The sequence below is a fragment of the Nerophis ophidion genome, linkage group LG10 (genome assembly GCF_033978795.1).
Source record: "Nerophis ophidion isolate RoL-2023_Sa linkage group LG10, RoL_Noph_v1.0, whole genome shotgun sequence".
NCBI classification, from domain to species: domain Eukaryota; kingdom Metazoa; phylum Chordata; class Actinopteri; order Syngnathiformes; family Syngnathidae; genus Nerophis; species Nerophis ophidion.
Window position 1 is genome coordinate 8,974,521 of NC_084620.1, and position 22,269 is coordinate 8,996,789.

The following is a 22,269-nucleotide window of genomic DNA, read 5'->3' on the forward strand; positions in this document are numbered from 1 at the left end:
CCCTAGGGAGGTGTTTAGGGCACGTCCAACCGGTAGGAGGCCACGGGGAAGACCCAGGACACGTTGGGAAGACTATGTCTCCCGGCTGGCCTGGGAACGCCTCGGGATCCCCCGGGAAGAGCTAGACGAAGTGGCTGGGGAGAGGGAAGTCTGGGTTTCCCTGCTTAGGCTGTTGCCCCCGCGACCCGACCTCGGATAAGCGGAAGATGATGGATGGATGGATGGATGGAGTTATACATGTGATTGGTACTGGCCGGTGTTACTCATGGATGATTGGTATCGGAATCTGCAGCATAAAACTGATCTGAAAATCCCTATTCCTAACACATAAACAACAAATAATGTGAAAAAAAAATGTTATTTGGGGTTTTCAAAATGAAGTGAAACTGGAATTTAAAATAGTTGGGAATTTGGAATCGAAGCAAGGAACCGGAATCAGAACCAGTATCGGAATTGTCCAAGCAATCGTATATTATGGGACCTATGAGACTTATCAAAAAATGGTGACAAATGGGACCTTTAAGGATACGGTTTAGATCTAGCTTCATCAGAGTTGGGTAGTCCGACAAGTCCTTCATTTGTGTTAGACAGTTGTGGGAGAAGTTGACATCCTGTAACAATAGCAAAGTCACAAGAGCGCCAATAAATGAGCTCAATACACAAGGATATTTAATTAGTAGATTCAAGGGCGTTAAAAGCCTTCTCTGTAAGCATGTTTGGAGTGACGGCAGATGGGATGAGGGGACGCAGGGCCGTCATGGGGGAATAATGCAGGCGATTGGGAGACCAAGCAACCACTCAAAATTTGCCTTTTGCTGTCAGCTCAAGGTGCTTTACTATACTTACTATACCTTCAGGTTTTTAGGGGCCTGGAAGCCAAAGAAATCAGATATCTTGTTGTGAGAGGCATCCAAGATGGTGAGGAAAGGCATGTGGCTCACGCAGGACAGATCTAAAAGACAAAAAACATTCAGATGAAGGTAAACAAATATACAAAAGCGTAAATTGACCTGTGATGTTGTTGTGTGGCAGCTCCAGCTTTTGTAGGTGACAATAATTACACAGGACAGAGATATCATTCAGACTGTGACCCTGCAAATAAAATGACAAAAGTCACTAGATTTAGAGGTGTACGTCATACAACTGTGGATATGTAGGCCCACAATGTGTCTTACAGGGACAGCCAGGTGGTAGTATGGGTGTTGAAGGCCGGTATCAAAGCGAGCAAGGCGGGACACACTGCTGGACACCAACTCAGCAGTTAAGGCCTTGTCCTGTGTAAAACATAAACAACATTGATGCTTTTGGTGTTACATGTTGTGTTGTACTCAGTCCCTCCAAAATTTTGCGGGCCTTTTTTTGTGATTGTTTTTTGCCTTAAATGTGGTAGCTTTTTCATAAAGTTGCAGCAAAAGTTGCGATGTTTTGAGAACCTGTATTTTCAATAACTTCGAATCAACTTGGGATTTTATGAATTTGTTATGAATATTTCAAATGTTCCTTGAACAATCAATTCATCCATCCATTTTCTAGCGCTTGTTCCTTTTGGGTTTGCGGGAGTGCTGGAGCATATCCCAGCTGCATTCGGGCAGAAATCAAAAAACATAACTGTAAAGACATGCATTGATGTTTTCCTTGTTTTATACAACACTAGTTGGCACACCATATTTAGTAGGAAAGCATTGCAACTCTCTGAACATGAGGCCTGTGGTGTCCACATATGTGGACATCACATCTTTTGTTGTGTGTACCACAACACAACATTTTTCTCTACAAGACCCTGGTTTCCACTTATGAGACATTTATTGCCAATTAGTGGTGGAGCAAAAGTATACCACATCACATGTTGGATTTCAAGATGGCTGAAAACACATCTGAAAGTTCAGATAGCAACTTTAAACAATTTTGTTTGTTCTACTCATTGGGTTCCAGAGAGCCCAAATAGCCACAATAAATAAAAGGCTACACATGTGTTTATGTTCCAACACATTGACCCCCCAATGCTAGGAGCATTTGTGAATGGTTGAGAGCAATTTATAGTATTCTTTTTTGTTGGTAAATGAGAGAAAAGGAGAGATTATCATCAAAATTCAACATCTATGTCATGTACAGTAAATGCTGTCTCTTTGCTAGTTCAACTATGCAAATAAAAATATGTTCTTAAAAGCGCTGTTTGTAACCTTTACGCTGATGCCTAGAGCAGTGGTTCTCAAATGAGAGTATGCATACCCCTGGGGGTACTTGAAGGTATGCCAAGGGGTACGTGAGATTTTTTTTAAATATTCTAAAAATAGCAACAATTAAAAAATCCTTTATAAATATATTTATTGAATAATACTTCAACAAAATATGAATGTAAGTTCATAAACTGTGAAAAGAAATACAACAATGCAATATTCAGTGTAGACAGCTAGATTTTTTTGTGGACATATGCCATAAATATTGATGTTAAAGATTTTTTTGGGGCGGGGGAAGAAATGTTTATAGAATTAAGTTCATGAATCCAGATGGATCTCTATTACAATCCCCAAAGAGTGCACTTTAAGTTGATGATTACTTCTATGTGTAGAAATATTTATTCATAATTGAATCACTTATTTATTTTTCAACAAGTTTTTAGTTATTTTTATATATTTTTTTCCAAATAGTTCAAGAAAGACCACTACAAATGAGCAATATTTTGCACTGTTATACAATTTAATAAATCAGAAACTGATGACATAGTGCTGTATTTTACTTCTTTATCTCTTTTTTCAACCAAAAATGCTTTGCGCCGATTAGGGGGTACTTGAATTAAAAAAATGTTCACAGGAGGTACATCACTGAAAAAAGGTTGAGAATCACTGCGTTTGAAGATATGCAAATGAATAACAAAATCGATAACAAAAATAGACATAGCTGTCTACTACTGTCATTTTTTTCAAGATTGATAATATAAAATAAAGCTGTCTTGGGTCTTATAATGAAATGCATATACTGATGCTCTACTACAAGGGTTCTCAAATGGGGGTACGCGTACCCCTGGGGGTACTTGAAGGTATGCCAAGGGGTACGTGAGAATTTTTTTAAATATTCTAAAAATAGCAACAATTAAAAAATCCTTTATAAATATATTTATTGACTAATAATTCAACAAAATATGAATGTAAGTTCATAAACTGTGAAAAGAAATACAACAATGCAATATTCAGTGTTGACAGCTAGATTTTTTATGGACATGTTCCATAATTATTGATGTTAAAGATTTGTTTGGGGGGGCGGGGGGGAATGTTTAGAATTAAGTTCATGAATCCAGATGGATCTCTATTACAATCCCAAAAGAGGGCCCTTTAAGTTGATGATTACTTCTATGTGTAGAAATATGTATTTATAATTGAATCACATATTTATTTTTCAACATTTTTTTAGTTATTTTTACATCTTTTTTTCCAAATAGTTCAAGAAAGACCACTACAATTGAGCAATATTTTGCACTGTTATACAATTTAATAAATCACAAACTGATGACATAGTGCTGTATTTTACTTCTTTATCTCTTTTTTCAACCAAAAATGCTTTGCGCCGATTAGGGGGTACTTGAATTAAAAAAATGTTCACAGGAGGTACATCACTGAAAAAAGGTTGAGAATCACTGCGTTTGAAGATATGCAAATGAATGCAGTGCATTTTTCTCTATCAACATTCAAAGAACAAATATAATTGGAGTGCCACTAAACATTAGACGATTTATTCATGCACAATATTGACTTTAACGCTTGTGTCTTAGAGGGACTGCATTAGTCATGCTATACAAGTAATAATAACAATAACAAAAATAGACATAGCTGTCTACTACTGTCATTTTGTTCAAGATTGATAATATAAAATAAAGCTGTCTTGGGTCTTATAATGAAATGCATATACTGATGCTCTACTACAATGGTTCTCAAATGGGGGTACGCGTACCCCTGGGGGTACTTGAAGGTATGCCAAGGAGTACGTGAGATTTTTTAAAAATATTCCAAAAATAGCAACAATTAAAAAATCCTTTATAAATATATTTATTGACTAATAATTCAACAAAATATGAATGTAAGTTCATAAACTGTGAAAAGAAATACAACAATGCAATATTCAGTGTTGACAGCTAGATTTTTTGTGGACATGTTCCATAATTATTGATGTTAAAGATTTTTTTTGAGGGGCGGGGGGGAATGTTTAGAATTAAGTTCATGAATCCAGGTGCATCTCTATTACAATCCCAAAAGAGGGCACTTTAAGTTGATGATTACTTCTATGTGTAGAAATATTTATTTATAATTGAATCACTTATTTATTTTTCAACATTTTTTTAGTTATTTTTACATCTTTTTTTCCAAATAGTTCAAGAAAGACCACTACAATTGAGCAATATTTTGCACTGTTATACAATTTAATAAATCAGAAACTGATGACATAGTGTTGTATTTTACTTTTTTTATCTCTTTTTTCAACCAAAAATGCTTTGCGCCGATTAGGGGTTACTTGAATTAAAAAAATGTTCACAGGAGGTACATCACTGAAAAAAGGTTGAGAATCACTGCGTTTGAAGATATGCAAATGAATGCAGTGCATTTTTCTCTATCAACATTCAAAGAACAAATATAATTGGAGTGCCACTAAACATTAGACGATTTATTCATGCACAATATTGACTTTAACGCTTGTGTCTTAGAGGGACTGCATTAGTCATGCTATACAAGTAATAATAACAATAACAAAAATAGACATAGCTGTCTACTACTGTCATTTTGTTCAAGATTGATAATATAAAATAAAGCTGTCTTGGGTCTTATAATGAAATGCATATACTGATGCTCTACTACAATGGTTCTCAAATGAAGGTGCGCGTACCCCTGGGGGTACTTGAAGGTATGCCAAGGAGTACGTGAGATTTTTTAAAAATATTCCAAAAATAGCAACAATTAAAAAATCCTTTATAAATATATTTATTGACTAATAATTCAACAAAATATGAATGTAAGTTCATAAACTGTGAAAAGAAATACAACAATGCAATATTCAGTGTTGACAGCTAGATTTTTTGTGGACATGTTCCATAATTATTGATGTTAAAGATTTTTTTGGGGGGGCGGGGGGGAATGTTTAGAATTAAGTTCATGAATCCAGGTGGATCTCTATTACAATCCCCAAAGAGGGCCCTTTAAGTTGATGATTACTTCTATGTGTAGAAATATGTATTTATAATTGAATCACTTATTTATTTTTCAACATTTTTTTGGTTATTTTTACATATTTTTTTCCAAATAGTTCAAGAAAGACCACTACAAATGAGCAATATTTTGCACTGTTATACAATTTAATAAATCACAAACTGATGACATAGTGCTGTATTTTACTTCTTTATCTCTTTTTTCAACCAAAAATGCTTTGCGCCGATTAGGGGGTACTTGAATTAAAAAAATGTTCACAGGAGGTACATCACTGAAAAAAGGTTGAGAATCACTGCGTTTGAAGATATGCAAATGAATGCAGTGCATTTTTCTCTATCAACATTCAAAGAACAAATATAATTGGAGTGCCACTAAACATTAGACGATTTATTCATGCACAACATTGACTTTAACGCTTGTGTCTTAGAGGGACTGCATTAGTCATGCTATACAAGTAATAATAACAATAACAAAAATAGACATAGCTGTCTACTACTGTCATTTTGTTCAAGATTGATAATATAAAATAAAGCTGTCTTGGGTCTTATAATGAAATGCATATACTGATGCTCTACTACAATGGTTCTCAAATGGGGGTACGCGTACCCCTGGGGGTACTTGAAGGTATGCCAAGGAGTACGTAAGATTTTTTTAAAATATTCCAAAAATAGCAACAATTACACAATCCTTTATAAATATATTTATTGACTAATAATTCAACAAAATATGAATGTAAGTTCATAAACTGTAAAAAGAAATACAACAATGCAATATTCAGTGTTGACAGCTAGATTTTTTGTGGACATGTTCCATAATTATTGATGTTAAAGATTTTTTTTGGGGGGCGGGGGGGAATGTTTAGAATTAAGTTCATGAATCCAGATGGATCTCTATTACAATCCCAAAAGAGGGCCCTTTAAGTTGATGATTACTTCTATGTGTAGAAATGTGTATTTATAATTGAATCACTTATTTATTTTTCAACATTTTTTTAGTTATTTTTACATCTTTTTTTCCAAATAGTTCAAGAAAGACCACTACAATTGAGTAATATTTTGCACTGTTATACAATTTGATAAATCACAAACTGATGACATAGTGCTGTATTTTACTTCTTTATCTCTTTTTTCAACCAAAAATGCTTTGCTCTGATTAGGGGGTACTTGAATTAAAAAAAATGTTTACAGGGGGTACATCACTGAAAAAAGGTTGAGAATCACAGCTCTACTACTATACAGAATAAATCAAATGTTTTTAAATTATATTTATTGTTGATGACTGAAATGCTGATATCAACCAAACCCAACCCCCTCCACATGCCAACCCCCGGAAATTAAATACTGTAAATAAATAATTCAATGTATATACCATATTAACTTGTGTGATGACTGTATTATTTATACCATGAATTGATTAACGTGGACCCCGACTTAAACAAGTTGAAAAACATATTGGGGTGTTACAATTTAGTGGTCAATTGTACGGAATATTTACTGTACTGGGCAATCTACTAATACATATCTCAATCAATCAAACCAAATAAAAAGTGTCCAAACGTTTGGTCCTGTAAATAAAGTAATACATATTTTCTTATCTAGCAAAATAGAATTTAAAAAAAATATATATATATTTCCATACGTTTTACTAGGTTTGGAAAACCCACACAGACAGAACATGTCAGGTTTTGCCGTCCTAAGGTGAGACTTACCTCTTCTTCTGCCATGTCCACCTATGTGGAAGTGTCCTTCTCAAATTAAGCAAATGAGGCAACTACTCTATTGGCTACTTTTTAAAACTAATTCAATGACGAACAGTCGTCTGATAATGTCACTAGACTGACTCGTACACCGTAATGGTGACGTCTTTCAGCGGCCAGCTAGCTAGCTGGAAGGCGTTCGACTACGTCGCTTAGCAACGTAGCGGCGGGAGGCGGGAACAAGGGCGTGTGGGTAATGTAGTTTATTAATTCATCACCAGGTGTTCTATCGCAGTGGTTCTCAACCTTTTTTCCAGTGATGTACACTCTGTGAATTTTTTTTTATTCAAGTACCTCCTAAACAGAGCAAAGCATTTGTGGTTGAAAAAAGAGATAAAGAACTAAAATACAGCAATAAATTGTATAACAGTGCAAAATATTTCTCATTTGTAGTCTTTCTTGAACTATTTGGAAAAAAAGATATAAAAATAACTAAAAACTTGTTGAAGAATAAACAAGTGATTCAATTATAAATAAAGATTTCCACACATAGAAGTAATCATCAACTTAAAGTGCCCTCCTTGGAGATTGTAATAGAGATCCATCTGGATTCATGAACTTAATTCTAAACATTTCCTCACAAAAAAAGAAATATTTAACATCAATATTTATGGAACATGTCCACAAAAAATCTAGCTGTCAACACTGAATATTGCATTGTTGCATTTCTTTTCACAGTTTATGTGCTTACATTCATATTTTGTTGAAGTATTATTCAATAAATATATTTATAAAGGATTTTTGGAAATGTTGCTAATTTTAGAATATTTTTTTTAAATCTCACGTACCCCTTGGCATACCTTTAAGTACCCCCTGGGGTACGCGCAGGGGCGCCGCTAGGGATTTTGGGCCCCATGAAAAGAATCTTTACAGGGCCCCCAACACATAATTTCATATAATTTCATCATCTTTAGGAGCCTCTCTGGGCCCCCCTCCACCAGGGGCCCCTAGAATCTGTCTCCTTTACCCCCCCTTTTCGCCGCCCCTGGGTACGCGTACCCCCATTTGAGAACCACTGTTCTATCGTACAATTACGGCTTGCTTAGTGTTCAATAGGAAGGGGAATGTGACAAATAAAATGATTGGAAATAACTAACGTCGAGAGTGAAACGACATTTGTAAATTTACAAAGGACTTGAAGTTGGTTTTATTTGCAAACGACACAACTGCTTTCTGTTCAGGAGAGAACACACAGGGGCGGTATAGCTCGTTTGGTAGAGTGGCCGTGCCAGCAACTTGAGGGTTCCAGGTTCGATTCCCGCATTCGCCATCCTAGTCACTGCCGTTGTGTCCTTGGGCAAGACACCTGCTCCCAGTGCCACCCACACTGGTTTAAATGGAACTTAGATATTGGGTTTCACTATGTAAAGCGCTTTGAGTCACTAGAGAAAAGCGCTATATAAATATAATTCACTTCACAAGATATACGAATAATAATGGAAGAAATGAATGGTTTGATAAAAACAGACTATCTTTGAATCTCAGTAAAACTAAAATAATGCTATTTGGTAACAGTAGAAAAGAGCATCAGACACGAATACAAATAGATATTGAAAGGCTAAAAGAAACCAGATTTTTGGGAGTATTAATAGATGATAAAATTAACTTCAAATCTCATATACAAAACATACAACATAAGGTAACAAGAAACATTTCAATAATGAATAAAGCAAAATACGTCTTGGGCCAAAAATCACTTTATATTATTTACTGCTTGCTAGTTTTACCATAACTGAGTTATTGTGCAGAAATATGGGGAAATAACTTCAAATGTGCGCTACGTTCGTTAACTGTGTTGTAAAAAAGATCAATTAGAAAAATACACAATACAAACCCTTTATTTATTGAATCGAAAATATTAAAGCTCGACGATTTGATAAAATTGCAAACCGCTAAAATCATGTACAAAGCAAATTATAACCTGCTACCAAATAATGTACAACAATTCTTCTCAACTAAAGAGGAGAAATATAATCTTAGAGGAATTTAAAACATTGTATGCACGTACAACACTTAAAACCTTTAGCATATCAGTATGTGGAATTCAATTTTGGAATGGATTAAAGTAAAGAAATTAAACATTGTACTGATATGATCCAGTTTAAGAGGCTGTTCAAATTAATAGTGCTTATAACATACAAAGAAGAAGAATTATGAGAAACACTTTCAACCTTATTGAAAATAAGATATTCTTTATCTCAGTATGTTGGCAATGACTGAAAAATTAATTACATGTTACAGTTTCGGACATGATGCGATGTAAGGCAGTGGTCCCCAACCTGTATGTATCCGCGGACCGGTCAACACTTAATAATTTGTCCCCTCGGTCTGTATATTGTGTTTTTTATGTTGATTAAAAAAAAAAACAAGAAAAAAATATATATATTTTTTTTTTAAATAATCAATCAATCAATCAATGTTTACTTATATAGCCCTAAATCACTAGTGTCTCAAAGGGCTGCACAAACCACCACGACATCCTCGGTAGGCCCACATAAGGGCAAGGAAAACTCACACCCAGTGGGACATCGGTGACAATAATGACCCAGTGGGACGTCGGTGACAATGATGACTATGAGAACCTTGGAGAGGAGGAAAGCAATGGATGTCGAGCGGGTCTAACATGATACTGTGAAAGTTCAATCCATAATGGATTCAACACAGCAGCGAGAGTCCCGTTCACAGCGGAGCCAGCAGGAAAACATCCCAAGCGGAGGCGGATCAGCAGCGCAGAGATGTCCCCAGCCGATACACAGGCAAGCAGTACATGGCCACCGGATCGGACCGGACCCCCTCCACAAGGGAGAGTGGGACATAGAAGAAAAAGAAAAGAAACGGCAGATCAACTGGTCTAAAAAGGGAGTCTATTTAAAGGCTAGAGTATACAAATGAGTTTTAAGGTGAGACTTAAATGCTTCTACTGAGGTGGCATCTCGAACTGTTACCGGGAGGGCATTCCAGAGTACTGGAGCCCGAACGGAAAACGCTCTATAGCCCGCAGACTTTTTTTGGGCTTTGGGAATCACTAATAAGCCGGAGTCCTTTGAACGCAGATTTCTTGCCGGGACATATGGTACAATACAATCGGCAAGATAGGATGGAGCTAGACCGTGTAGTATTTTATACGTAAGTAGTAAAACCTTAAAGTCACATCTTAAGTGCACAGGAAGCCAGTGCAGGTGAGCCAGTACAGGTGTAATGTGATCAAACTTTCTTGTTCTTGTCAAAAGTCTAGCAGCCGCATTTTGTACCAACTGTAATCTTTTAATGCTAGACATGGGGAGACCCGAAAATAATACGTTACAGTAGTCGAGGCGAGACGTAACAAACGCATGGATAATGATCTCAGCGTCTTTAGTGGACAGAATGGAGCGAATTTTAGCGATATTACAGAGATGAAAGAAGGCCGTTTTAGTAACGCTTTTAATGTGTGACTCAAAGGAGAGAGTTGGGTCGAAGATAATACCCAGATTCTTTACCGTGTCGCCTTGTTTAATTGTTTGGTTGTCAAATGTTAGAGTTGTATTATTAAATAGAGTTCGGTGTCTAGCAGGACCGATAATCAGCATTTCCGTTTTTTGGCGTTGAGTTGCAAAAAGTTAGCGGACATCCATTGTTTAATTTCATTAAGACACGCCTCCAGCTGACTACAATCGGGTGTGTTGGTCAGCTTTAGGGGCATGTAGAGTTGGCTGACAATTTAAATTTGATGTTCAAGTAAATTTATTTTTTACTGTAAATAATACATTTTAGTTTGATTCTTCATTTTAGCTTCTGTTTTTTTCGACAAAGAATATTTGTGAAATATTTCTTCAAACTTATCATTCCCAACTCATATGGAAACGGGGTTTGTATTTACAAAAGTGAAAAAAAAAAGTAAAATATTGCGATATTGGCAATGCTGGTACTGTATTTCTTTTGTATCGGGTCGAGAACACCTGAGTGTCTTATTGCTTGTCTCAAATAGATTCCATCCGCCATCCTCCTGGAGTTAATTGTAGATGAATGCTTGAAAAGGTCAGGGAACGTAGTGCAATACTAAAAAAAAAAAAAAAAAAAAAGGCCCACTTTGGAAAAAATAATTTAAAAATCAGGTCGCAATAACCTTTTATTATTCATATTTGTGTATTGTCTGTTCATTATGGACAATCAGGTGACAAGTAAGCATGATTGACTTGGTCTATATATTCATTAATATGTAGATTAAAAAAATGTTTAATGTGTATTTTGTGGTTGGTGCACTAATTGTAAATGTATATTGTGTTTTTTATGTTGATTTAAAATAAAAAACAAGAAATTTTTATATTTTTTTAATCTGAAATTCTTCTGCGGCCGGTACCAATCGGGCCACGGCCCGGTGGTTGGGGACCACTGATGTAAGGTGATATGAAACTGTGTGATGTACTGTGTTGTAAATGTCCATCCATCCATCCATTTTCTACCGCTTATTCCCTTTTGGGGTCGCGGGGGGCGCTGGCGCCTATCTCAGCTACAATCGGGGGGAAGGCGGGGTACACCCTGGACAAGTCGCCATCTCCTCGCAGGGCCAACACAGATACATTCACACTCACATTCACACACTAGGGCCAATTTAGTGTTGCCAATCAACCTATCCCCAGGTGCATGTCTTTGGAAGTGGGAGGAAGCCGGAGTACCCGGAGGGAACCCACGCATTCACGGGGAGAACATGCAAACTCCACACAGAAAGATCCCGAGACTGGATTTGAACCCAGGACTGCAGGAACTTCGTATTGTGAGGCAGACGCACTAACCCCTCTGCCACCGTGAAGCCCTGTTGTAAATGTGCTCAAGTTAAAAATAAATTATGAAAAGAAAAGATAGAAAAGAAAGTGCTTGAGAGCTGTAAAATCTAAATGTTGAGGTTTATTGTATTTAATTGATGAAAGAAAGACATTTGTTGACACGTACCTGGGGAAAGTGTATCCATCCATACATTTTCTATGGCGCTTATCCTCATCGGGATCACGGGTGAGATGGAGCCGATCCCGGCTGACTTGGCGTGAGAGGCGGGGTGAAAGATGGAGCCTATCCCAGCTGACTTCGGGCGAGATGCGGGGTAGACCCCAGACTGTCATGGGACGCAATCATCTGAATAATGCAAAACATTACCAACAGCGTTCAGAACATTGAAGTTTGCCGCTTCGTGCACGTGTTTGAGTCACAGCGGAGTGATACATTGTAATTGGTGACGAGCTGTCGCAAATATCGATATTATCGGCACAACAAGGGCATGCATGATATCAGATCAATATTAGTAAGCAGTGACGTGCGGTGAGGTTTAAGGCAGGTGAGGCACTTAAATTAAATTGCATAAGCTCTCAATAATACTGGCTGCTGCTTAGGAGGACGACAATTAAAAAGAAGGAATTTCACTGTCATGAATCATTTAGTTTGCTGTTATAAAATGAAAATAAAAACACAAGTTTGTACACACATTCTCGTACAGGAAATTTTTTTTGTATTCATTCATCTACAGCAGGGGTCATCAACGCGGTGCCCGAAGGGCCCAGGTAGCCCGTAAGGACCAGATGAGTAGCCCGCTGGCCTGTTCTAAAAATAGCTCAAATAGCAGCTCTTACCAGTGAGCTGCCTGTATTTTTTTTATTTTATTTATTTACTAGCAAGCTGGTCTGGCTTTGACATTTTTAGTTCTAAGAGACACAAAACTCAAATAGAATGTGGAAATCCAAGAAAATATTTTAAAGACTTTAAATAAATTCATTTATTTTTTTATTTTGCTTCTTATAACTTTCAGAAAGACAATTTTAAAGAAAAAATACAACCTTAAAAATGATTTTAGGATTTTTAAACACATGTACCTTTTTACCTTTTAAATTCCTTCCTCTTCTTTCCTGACAATTTAAATTTGATGTTCAAGTAAATTTATTTTTTACTGTAAAGGATAATAAATACATTTTAGTTTAATTCTTCATTTTAGCTTCTGTTTTTTTCGACGAAGAATATTTGTGAAATATTTCTTCAAACTTATTATGATTAAAATCCTAAAAAAATATTCTGGCAGATCTAGAAAATCTTTAAAATCAATTTTAAATGTTATTTCAAAGTCTTTTAAATTTTTTTTTAAATTTTTGTTCTGGAAAATGTAGAAGAAATAATGATTTGTTTTTATTAGAAATAAAGCTTGTTCCAATTTGTTATATAGTGTAAAAAAATGCAGATTGGATTTTAACCTATTGAAAACATGTCATCTAAATTGTAAAATTAATCTTTATCAGGAAAAATTACTAATAAATTATTTTTTTAATTTTTTCAAAAAGATTCAAATTAGCTAGTTTTTCTCTTCATAATTTTCGTTTGAATTTTGAATTTTAAAGAGTCAAAGTTGAACATAAACTATGTTTCAAAATTTAATTTTCATTTTTTTTCGGGTTTTCTCCTCTTTTAAAGCGTTCAATTAAGTGTTTTTTTCAGCATTTATTCTCTACAAAAAACTTCCCTTAAAAGGAAAAAAAATGTACGACGGAATGACAGACAGAAATACCCATTTATATATATATATATATATATATATATATATATAGATGTAATTATTAAAGGTAAATTGAGCAAATTGGCTATTTCTGGCAATTTATTTAAGTGTGTATCAAACTGGTAGCCCTTCGCATTAATCAGTACCCAAGAAGTAGCTCTTGGTTTCAAAAAGGTTGGTGACCCCTGATCTCCAGTAAGTCTGGTTACCCGTCGTTTCGTCAAAAAGACCAATTCAGCGACTTTTTTAATTTGGGCATTTTGATTCACATTCACAGAAAATCAAAATATGTTTTTTCTATTTTGTTTAGGTCATAGTTTTTAAACGAAAATTATTCTGTTTACAAAAGATGGTTGTAAAAAGCTCACGGCGCCCCCCCAACTCACGTTGACTCATATTGTGTGGCGACTATGAGTACTGCACCCCCTCCCGGTATCATTGTTCGGTATTTATATAGTCAGATTAGCAAGAATAATAATGTCACACTTAAATTAAATAATTACATCGGCTGCATATTCTACTTAATGGTTAAAAAAAATGTTTCTGTAAAGATTATACTGGTGACTTTGTTGACAAACAAAATTAGCCACGCCCCCAGCCAGCAGCACTGGGTGCTGATTGCTTGTACACAAAAGCAGACCGGAAGTACTCGCTTGTAGCTTTTGAGATTTTTATCGAAATAAATGTTTAAAAAAATATATAAAAAATACGATTTTACTCATACAGAAGACATTTTTAAGACACGGGTTATTAAAAAATATATTTATTTAAAAAAACATTTCATTAAAACAAGTTAGGCTGTTCCTCACTTCACCTGCCTACCCTAACTGCACGTCCCTGAATTGATAATTATGTATTAAACTAGTGATGGTGAGTGAGTGTGTGGCACACTCATTAACTGTATTGACACTGCACTGACACTATGTTGCTGTTTCATAATAGTAATCTTCCATCTGTTTTTTTTTTTAAAGTCACTACATTTGAACTGCAAATTTAATTAAACATTAGCAAATATGATTGTGTTTTTTTTAATAAATAAATATATGTGCAGAATGGAACAAGAAACAACTACTGTCAAAGAGCCGAAAGGTCAACGGGAAAAGAAGAACATTTACCTTGTATGGCGCTACAAGATCAAAATGATCCCACACTTGGGAATGTTTCCTTTTTCTTAGTTCCATTTAAATCGATGATGAAGACGCAAACCGATGTCAAAGGCCTCACACGACACTCTTGACTTCTTTCAGTACGAGCTGTCACTTGTGAGTCAAAAGAATAAACAGTTTGGTTCTTCACAGTCAAATGACACAGCAGTTGTGTAGGTCACATGTTGTTTTTTTCTTAAAGTGACACACACATCGAATTATTGTCACTCACTCACAAAGTTTCATCATCATTTTACTCCTCACTAAATATTTGGATGACAAGATAGATGCCTTGCAGTGTTTTTTCTCAACAATTTTGTTTCTGTTGTTCATGTTTACAAACTCCAAATGTCGATTGTAGTTGTTGCGTTTGTGTACGTGTATAAATTGAATGCAATAATGTAACATTATCTGTTGATAATGTTACATTGGATGGATGGACGTTACATTGGTTATATTGTTGTAAAACATGTTGAATTTCTCAATTATATCAGGTTCACATATAACAAAACAGGTATATTTTTAAAAAAAATTAATAAATAAATACAATCAACAAGGAGTTGAAGGCAAATATTTGAAGGCACAAATACAAACCCCGTTTCCATATGAGTTGGCAAATTGTGTTAGATGTAAATATAAATGGAATACAATGATTGCAAATCCTTTTCAAACCATATTCAGTTGAATTCACTACAAATACAAGATATTTGATGTTCAAACTCATAAACTTTATTTTTTTTTTGCAAATAATAATTAACTTAGAATTTCATGGCTGCAACCCGTGCCAAAGTAGTTGGGAAAGGGCTTGTTCACCACTGTGTTACATCACCTTTTCTTTTAACAACACTCAATAAACGCTTGGGAACTGAGGAAACTTATTGTTGTAGCTTTGAAAGTGGAATTCTTTCCCATTCTTGTTTTATGTAGAGCTTCAGTCGTTCAACAGTCCAGGGTCTCCGCTGTTGTATTTTACGCTTCATAATGCGCCACACATTTTCGATGGGAGACAGGTCTGGACTGCAGGCGGGCCAGGAAAGTACCCGCACTCTTTTTTTTACGAAGCCACGCTTTTGTAACACTTGTCTCGCTGAAATAAGCAGGGGCGTCCATGATAACGTTGCTTGGATGACAACATATGTTGCTCCAAAACCTGTATGGACCATTCAGCATTAATGGTGCCTTCACAGATGTGTAAGTTACCCATGCCTTGGGCACTAATACACCCCATACCATCACAGATGCTGGCTTTTGAACTTTGCGCCTATAACAATCTGAATGGTTATTTTCCTCTTTGTTCTGGAGGACACCACGTCCTCTGTTTCCTATTATAATTTGAAATGTGGACTCGTCAGACCACAGAACACCTTTCCACTTTGCATCAGTCCATCTTAGGTGAGCTCAGGCCCAGCCAAGCCGGCGGCGCTCCAGGATATTGTTGATAAATGGGTTTGGGTTTGCATAGTAGAGTTTTAACTTGCACTTACAGATGTAGCCACCAACTGTAGTTACTGACAGTGGTTTTCTGAAGTGTTCCTGAGCCCATGTGGTGATATCCTTTACACACTCATGTCGTTTTTTTTATGCAGTACCGCCTGAGGGGTCAAAAGTCCGTAATATCATGGCTTACGTGCAGTGATTTCTCCAGATTCTCTGGACTTTTTGATGATTTTACGGACCGTAGATGGTAAAATCCCTAAATTGCTTGCAATAGCTCGTTGAGAAATGTTGTTCTAAAACTGTTCGACAATTTGCTTACAAAGCGGTGACCCTCACCCCATCCTTGTTTGTGAATTATTTAGCATTTCATGGAAGTAGCTTTCATTCCCAATCATGGCACCCACCTGTTCCAAATTAGCCTGCACACCTGTGGGATGTTCCAAATAAGTGTTTGATGAGTATTTCTCAACTTTATCAGTATTTATTGCCACATTTCCCAATTTCTTTGTCACGTGTTGCTGGCATCAAATTCTAAAGTTAATGATTTGCAAATAAAAAAATGTTTATCACTTTGCACATCAAATATGTTGTCTTTGTAGCATATTCAACTGAATATGGGTTGAAAATGATTTGCAAATCATTGTATTCCGTTTATATTTACATCTAACACAATTTCCGAACTCATATGGAAACGGGCTTTGTATTTACAAAGGTGAAATAAAATGTAAAATATTGCGATATTGGCAATGCTGGTACTGTATTTCTTTTGTATCGGGTCGAGAACACCTGAGTGTCTTATTGCTTGTCTCAAATAGATTCCATCCGTCATCATCCTGGAGTTAATTGTTGATGAATGCTTGAAAAGGTCAGGGAACGTCGTACAATACTAAAAAAAAAAAAAAAAAAAAGGCCCGCTTTGGAAAAATAATTAAAAAATCAGGTCGCAATAACCTTTTATTATTCATATTTGTGTATTGTCTGTTCATTATGGACAATCAGGTGACAAGTAAGCATGATTGACTTGGTCTATATATTCATTAATATGTAGATTAAAAAAAAATGTTTTAATGTGTATTTATAGAATGAAAAAAAAAGCAGGGGTGCTTGATGGATTATGTCCATTATAAATTCTGACATTTGTTATTATAACCCAGAGTGTCACATGACAAGCACATTAACATTCTGTTCAAGTTTCCCATGTATCGAATTATCGAAGCAGCAGCTTTTCAGGGCTTTTGCCAAGTTTAGTCAAATCCGTCGGGGGCACCCGCAGCTGTTTTCCCATCGATCCCGGCCAAAGTGTCAATGTGATGGATTGTGGCGTCAGCTTCAGGGGGCTCGTCGGCGGGCCCACTGAGGTATTGACAAGTCTCCGGTCGACACCCCCCTGTTAAGTACTCCTCTGTGAAGTTTGTGAAGTAAACAAGATTGGGGAATTACTAATGTGTGAGTTGCATGTACATGATATGAAATGTGTCATATGACTTTCTCGCCTGCACTCTTAGGTGTCATCGATTATTGCAGGTAGGAACAGACGATCGTCCTTGAAGGGAAATATAAAGCGGCGACAAAGCCGCATCATACGGTGGTGATCTTCTTGTCCTTGCTGGCCTGTTTGATGGCGGCCTGCTCGCAGACGATCTCCTTCAGCCTCTGCAGCCGCGTGTTCTGCGTGCTCAGGTCGCCTACGCCCGTCTGGCTGCGGTGCAGCAGCGACAGGGCGTTGATGTACTCCAGCTCCGTGTAGCGCACACCCTGATCCACAACCAGGTTGAGCAGCTCGTCCGCCGGGTTGTAGAGCATCTCGTAGTACTGCCTGCATGAGGAGGAAATGAAAGGGAAACATTATGTTCCTGTTTTTCTTTGTGTGTGCGTGTGTGTGTGTGTGTGTGTGTGTGTGTGTGTGTGTGTGTGATTGCGCAGCAGATTCAAAGGGAGCAGCAGCAAAGGGGAAAAAACATAAAAGGCAAAGTCGCGGCTGTTGCTGTCAAGCCCAATTTTCTTAAAGAGAAATTCAAGTTGTCGCTGGGAGAAGAATAAAAAAAAAAAAATACATTCTTTTGTGAAAACACAAAGCATAGTGAACAACATTGGATTCGAACAATGAATGTTTCGGTCGCAGAGGTCGCAGACTCAATAAAAAACAAAGAAAGTCACATAATCCACTGCGACGTGCGCTGAAATGACCTTCAGCCTCCGCTGTGATGCGTCAGATATTAGTGGTGTGCAAATACAACCTTTTCGCTTCCGATATGATACTAATAATGGAGATGTCACGCCAAATTTCTTCCCCCCCTACAAAAACCTTCCCCTTCCCTTTACTTCAGGGGTCATGATTAATACAGACATTTTGTTAACAGCATATGATAAAAATATAACGCTGTATTATAAAAAGTCAGACGTTTTGTTAACGCTATATTACAAAAAATAAAAAAAACAATTTACAAACACAAGCTATGGGATGACGCATTTACTTCCGGGGTCACGTTTCCTCACGTTTCCTCTTACGTCATCCCATACCTTGTGTTTGTAAATAGTTTTTTGAATTATTATTTTTTTTTTATAAGATAGTGTTAACAAAACGTCTGTATTTTTATAATATAGCGTTATATTTTTATAATATAGCGTTAACAAAACGTCTGTATTAATCATGACCCCGGAAGTAAATGGGGGAGGGGGCTTGTAGGGGGGAAGAAATTTGGCGTCACAGAGACCTGAAAGTTGTTACAGCAGAAATCATACATACCATATTTCCTTCAATAGCCGCCGGGCATGTAATATGCCCCAAATTTATTAGCACATGCTTACTTTTATCGCCGTGTCAAATTCACTTCCCCTGTTGTCATTTTCAAATTGGCGGAGGAATTTTTTTTGCTTTTACTATGTGTAAACCGGGTGTCTTTGTTCCACAGCCATACAGATCACACTGATGGTTGTGATATAAAACAACTTTAATACTCTTACTAATATGTGCCACACTCTGTGAACCCACACCAAACACATTTCAGGAGAACATCGGCTCTGTAACACATTATAAACGCAACATAAGAATTACCCACAATGCCATGCATCCATGACTCTTGGCTATATTGTACACACCGCTAGCTAGCACCAAATCCTCCCTCTCCGTGCGTCGGTTGAGGTGGGCGGGGTTGGGGGCGCGTGTATAATATAGCCAAGAGTCATGGATGGATGGCATTGTGGGTAATTCTTATGTTGCTTTTATAATGTGTTACAAAGCCTATGTTCTCCAGAAATGTGTTTGGTGTGTGTTCACAGAGTGTGGTACATATTAGTAAGAGTGTTAAAGTTGTTTATATCAGAACCATCAGTGTAAAAGGTATGGCTGTTGACCAAGTATGCATTGCAATGCATGCGTCCGGCCGGCACGCAGATAGTGTTGTGTAAAGGCGGTCGTGATGACATGTTGTAGAGCGGTGGTCCCCAACCACCAGGCAGCGGCCGCAGAATAATTTTTTATTATTTTTTTTTTAATCACATTCAGTTTTTTACAGCATGCCATTGGCAAGCGCAGGGGTGAGAAGAGGTTTTAAAATTATTGCCGCCTGCTTGCTTTTATTCAAGGAAATACGGTACTTGTATTAATGTGTAGTGTAGAATGTTAGACAAGGTTTAAGCAAGTAAAATTAGTCAAACAGACAACAATGGTAGATAGGGATGTACACAGAGTACTGGTACTTTGTGGTACTGACCGGGTTCAATCGCTTCAAGAGTTAAAATTCCGGACTAATGATGCTGACCGTTGTAAATAAGACACCTGCACACTGTCACATTCATTAAGGTGCAGCTGCAAAGCATAAATCAATCATCCATCCTTCCGTTTTGTACTGCTTGTCCCTTTCGGGGTCGCGGGGAGCTCTGGAGCCTATCTCATTTGCACATGGGCGGAAGGCGGTGTACACCCTGGACAAGTCGCCACCTCATCACAGGGCCAACACAGATAACATTTACACTCACATTCACATCCATCCATCCATCCATTTTTCTACCGCTTATTCCCTTTCGGGGTCGCGGGGGGCGCTGGCGCCTATCTCAGCTACAATCGGGCGGAAGGCAGGGTACACCCTGGACAAGTCGCCACCTCATCGCAGGGCCAACACAGATAGACGGACAACATTCACACTCACATCCACACACTAGGGCCAATTTAGTGTTGCCAATCAACTTATCCCCAGGTGCATGTCTTTGGAGGTGGGAGGAAGCCGGAGTACCCGGAGGGAACCCACGCATTCACGGGGAGAACATGCAAACTCCACACAGGAAGATCCCGAGCCTGGATTTGAACCCAGGACTGCAGGACCTTCGTATTGTGAGGCAGACGCACTAACCCCTCTGCCACCGTGAAGCCCCTCACATTCACACACTAGGGCCAATTTATGTTGCCAATCAACCTATCCCCAGGTGCATGTCTTTGGAAGTGGGAGGAAGCCGGAGTACCCGTGCAAACTCCACACAAAAAGATCCCGAGCCCAGGATCGAACACAGGACCTTCGTATTGTGCACTAACCCCTGTTCCACCTGTTTCTCTAAATCAATCAATCAATATCCTTTACTTGAGCAGGTAAAAAATCATTGACAATAAAATCTCTTTTCCAAAAGTGGACAGCAAAACCAGCAGCAGTCACACACCACAATTATAAAAATAATTACTTACATATATTGACATAAAAACACTTGATAGGTCAAAAAAATATCAAATGTTTCAATACCATCCATCCATCCATTTTCTACCGCTTATTCCCTTTGGGGTTGCGGGGGGGCGCTGGTGTCTATCTCAGCTACAATCGGGCGGAAGGCGGGTTACACCCTGGACAAGTCGCCACCTCATCACAGGGCCAACACAGATAGACAGACAACATTCACACTCACATTCACACACTTGGGCCAATTTAGTGTTGCCAATCAACCTATCCCCAGGTGCATGTCTTTGGAGGTGGGAGGAAGCCGGAGTACCCGGAGGGAACCCACGCATTCACGGGGAGAACATGCAAACTCCACACAGAAAGATCCCCAGCCTAGGATTGAACCCTGACTACTCAGGACCTTCGTATTGTGAGGCAGACGCACTAACCCCTCTTCCACCGTGAAGCCCAATACCAACAATTTAAAAACAAGTGCAAAGCCCAATGGAAACAGTTTTCTCGATGCTTTAAATTGGCCTGAAATTCCCCCAAAGAGATCAGTTCAGGCAACCCCGGACCTTTCTGCAAGTCATTGAAAGACCATGGAGCAGCAATTAGAGTGTCCGCCCTGAGACTGGTAGGTTGTGAGTTCAAACCCCGGCCGAGTCATAGCAAAGACTATAAACATATGACCAATTACCTCTCTGCTTGGCACTCAGCATTAAGGGTTGAAATTGAGGGTTAAAGTGTGCTTAGCTGTTGTGTAGCTGCTAGCTCCTAATTGGTCTAAAGCCTACTAAGTTTACATTTTGTAAATGACTGCTGAATGATCCATGATGACACATTTGAATGAATGACAGTAAAAACATTTGCTGTGCACACTCACACACAAATGTGAAGTGCCGCCATTGTCTGACGCATAGTCTCTTGATGGTCTACAATAGGGTTCGCCAAACTACGGCCCGCCAGCGTCCAAAATCTGGCCCGCGGGAAGTCCCAAGTTTAAAAAAATTAAATAATTAAATTATTTTATTTTTGACTTGAATTTTTTTTAAAATCTGTCCTTTCTAATCCATTTTACTCTCCTAGCCGCTCAGGCAAATCACATTGTCGAAAAATGCTTTTTCCCATCGATAACTAGACATCATCAGCGGCAAGTGCGCGCTCTTTCAGTCAATTAGTGTGCGAGGAATGTATATATATATATATATATATATATATATATATATATACTATAAAAACAGTACCACTTTTTATATTTTCCTTTGTTTGTTGGGGCAACACGGTGTTACAGGGGTTAGTGCATTTGCCTCACAATACGAAGGTCCTGAGCAGTCCTGGGTTCAATCCCAGGCTCGGGATGTTTCTGTGTGGAGTCTGCATGTTCTCCCCGTGACTGCGTGGGTCCTTTCCGGGTACTCCGGCTTCCTCCCACTTCCAAAGACATGCACTTGGGGATAGGTTGATTGGCAACACTAAATTGGCCCTAGTGTGAGAATGTGAGTGTGAATGTTGTCTGTCTATCTGTGTTGGCCCTGTGATGAGATGGTGACTTGTCCAGGGTGTACATTGTCTTCCACCCGAA

General features: G+C 37.9%; 2 protein-coding genes across 2 annotated transcripts in view; both read right to left on the reverse strand.

The window, feature by feature from the left end:
• Positions 1-16,840, reverse strand: part of lrguk (leucine-rich repeats and guanylate kinase domain containing) — a 30,106-nt gene extending 13,266 nt beyond the window's left edge. The window contains exons 1-6 of the mRNA XM_061912244.1: positions 14,575-16,840; positions 11,878-12,057; positions 1,176-1,274; positions 1,011-1,092; positions 852-952; positions 530-611 (exon numbers count right to left, since the gene is read on the reverse strand). Coding sequence (XP_061768228.1) covers positions 530-611; positions 852-952; positions 1,011-1,092; positions 1,176-1,274; positions 11,878-11,904 — 391 coding nt within the window. The 5' untranslated portion in view covers positions 11,905-12,057; positions 14,575-16,840. The remainder of the gene's footprint in view (positions 1-529; positions 612-851; positions 953-1,010; positions 1,093-1,175; positions 1,275-11,877; positions 12,058-14,574) is intronic.
• A 142-nt stretch (positions 16,841-16,982) lies between these two features.
• exoc4 (exocyst complex component 4) overlaps positions 16,983-22,269 on the reverse strand; it is a 227,348-nt gene continuing 222,061 nt past the window's right edge. The window contains exon 20 of the mRNA XM_061912242.1: positions 16,983-17,857. Coding sequence (XP_061768226.1) covers positions 17,620-17,857 — 238 coding nt within the window. The 3' untranslated portion in view covers positions 16,983-17,619. The remainder of the gene's footprint in view (positions 17,858-22,269) is intronic.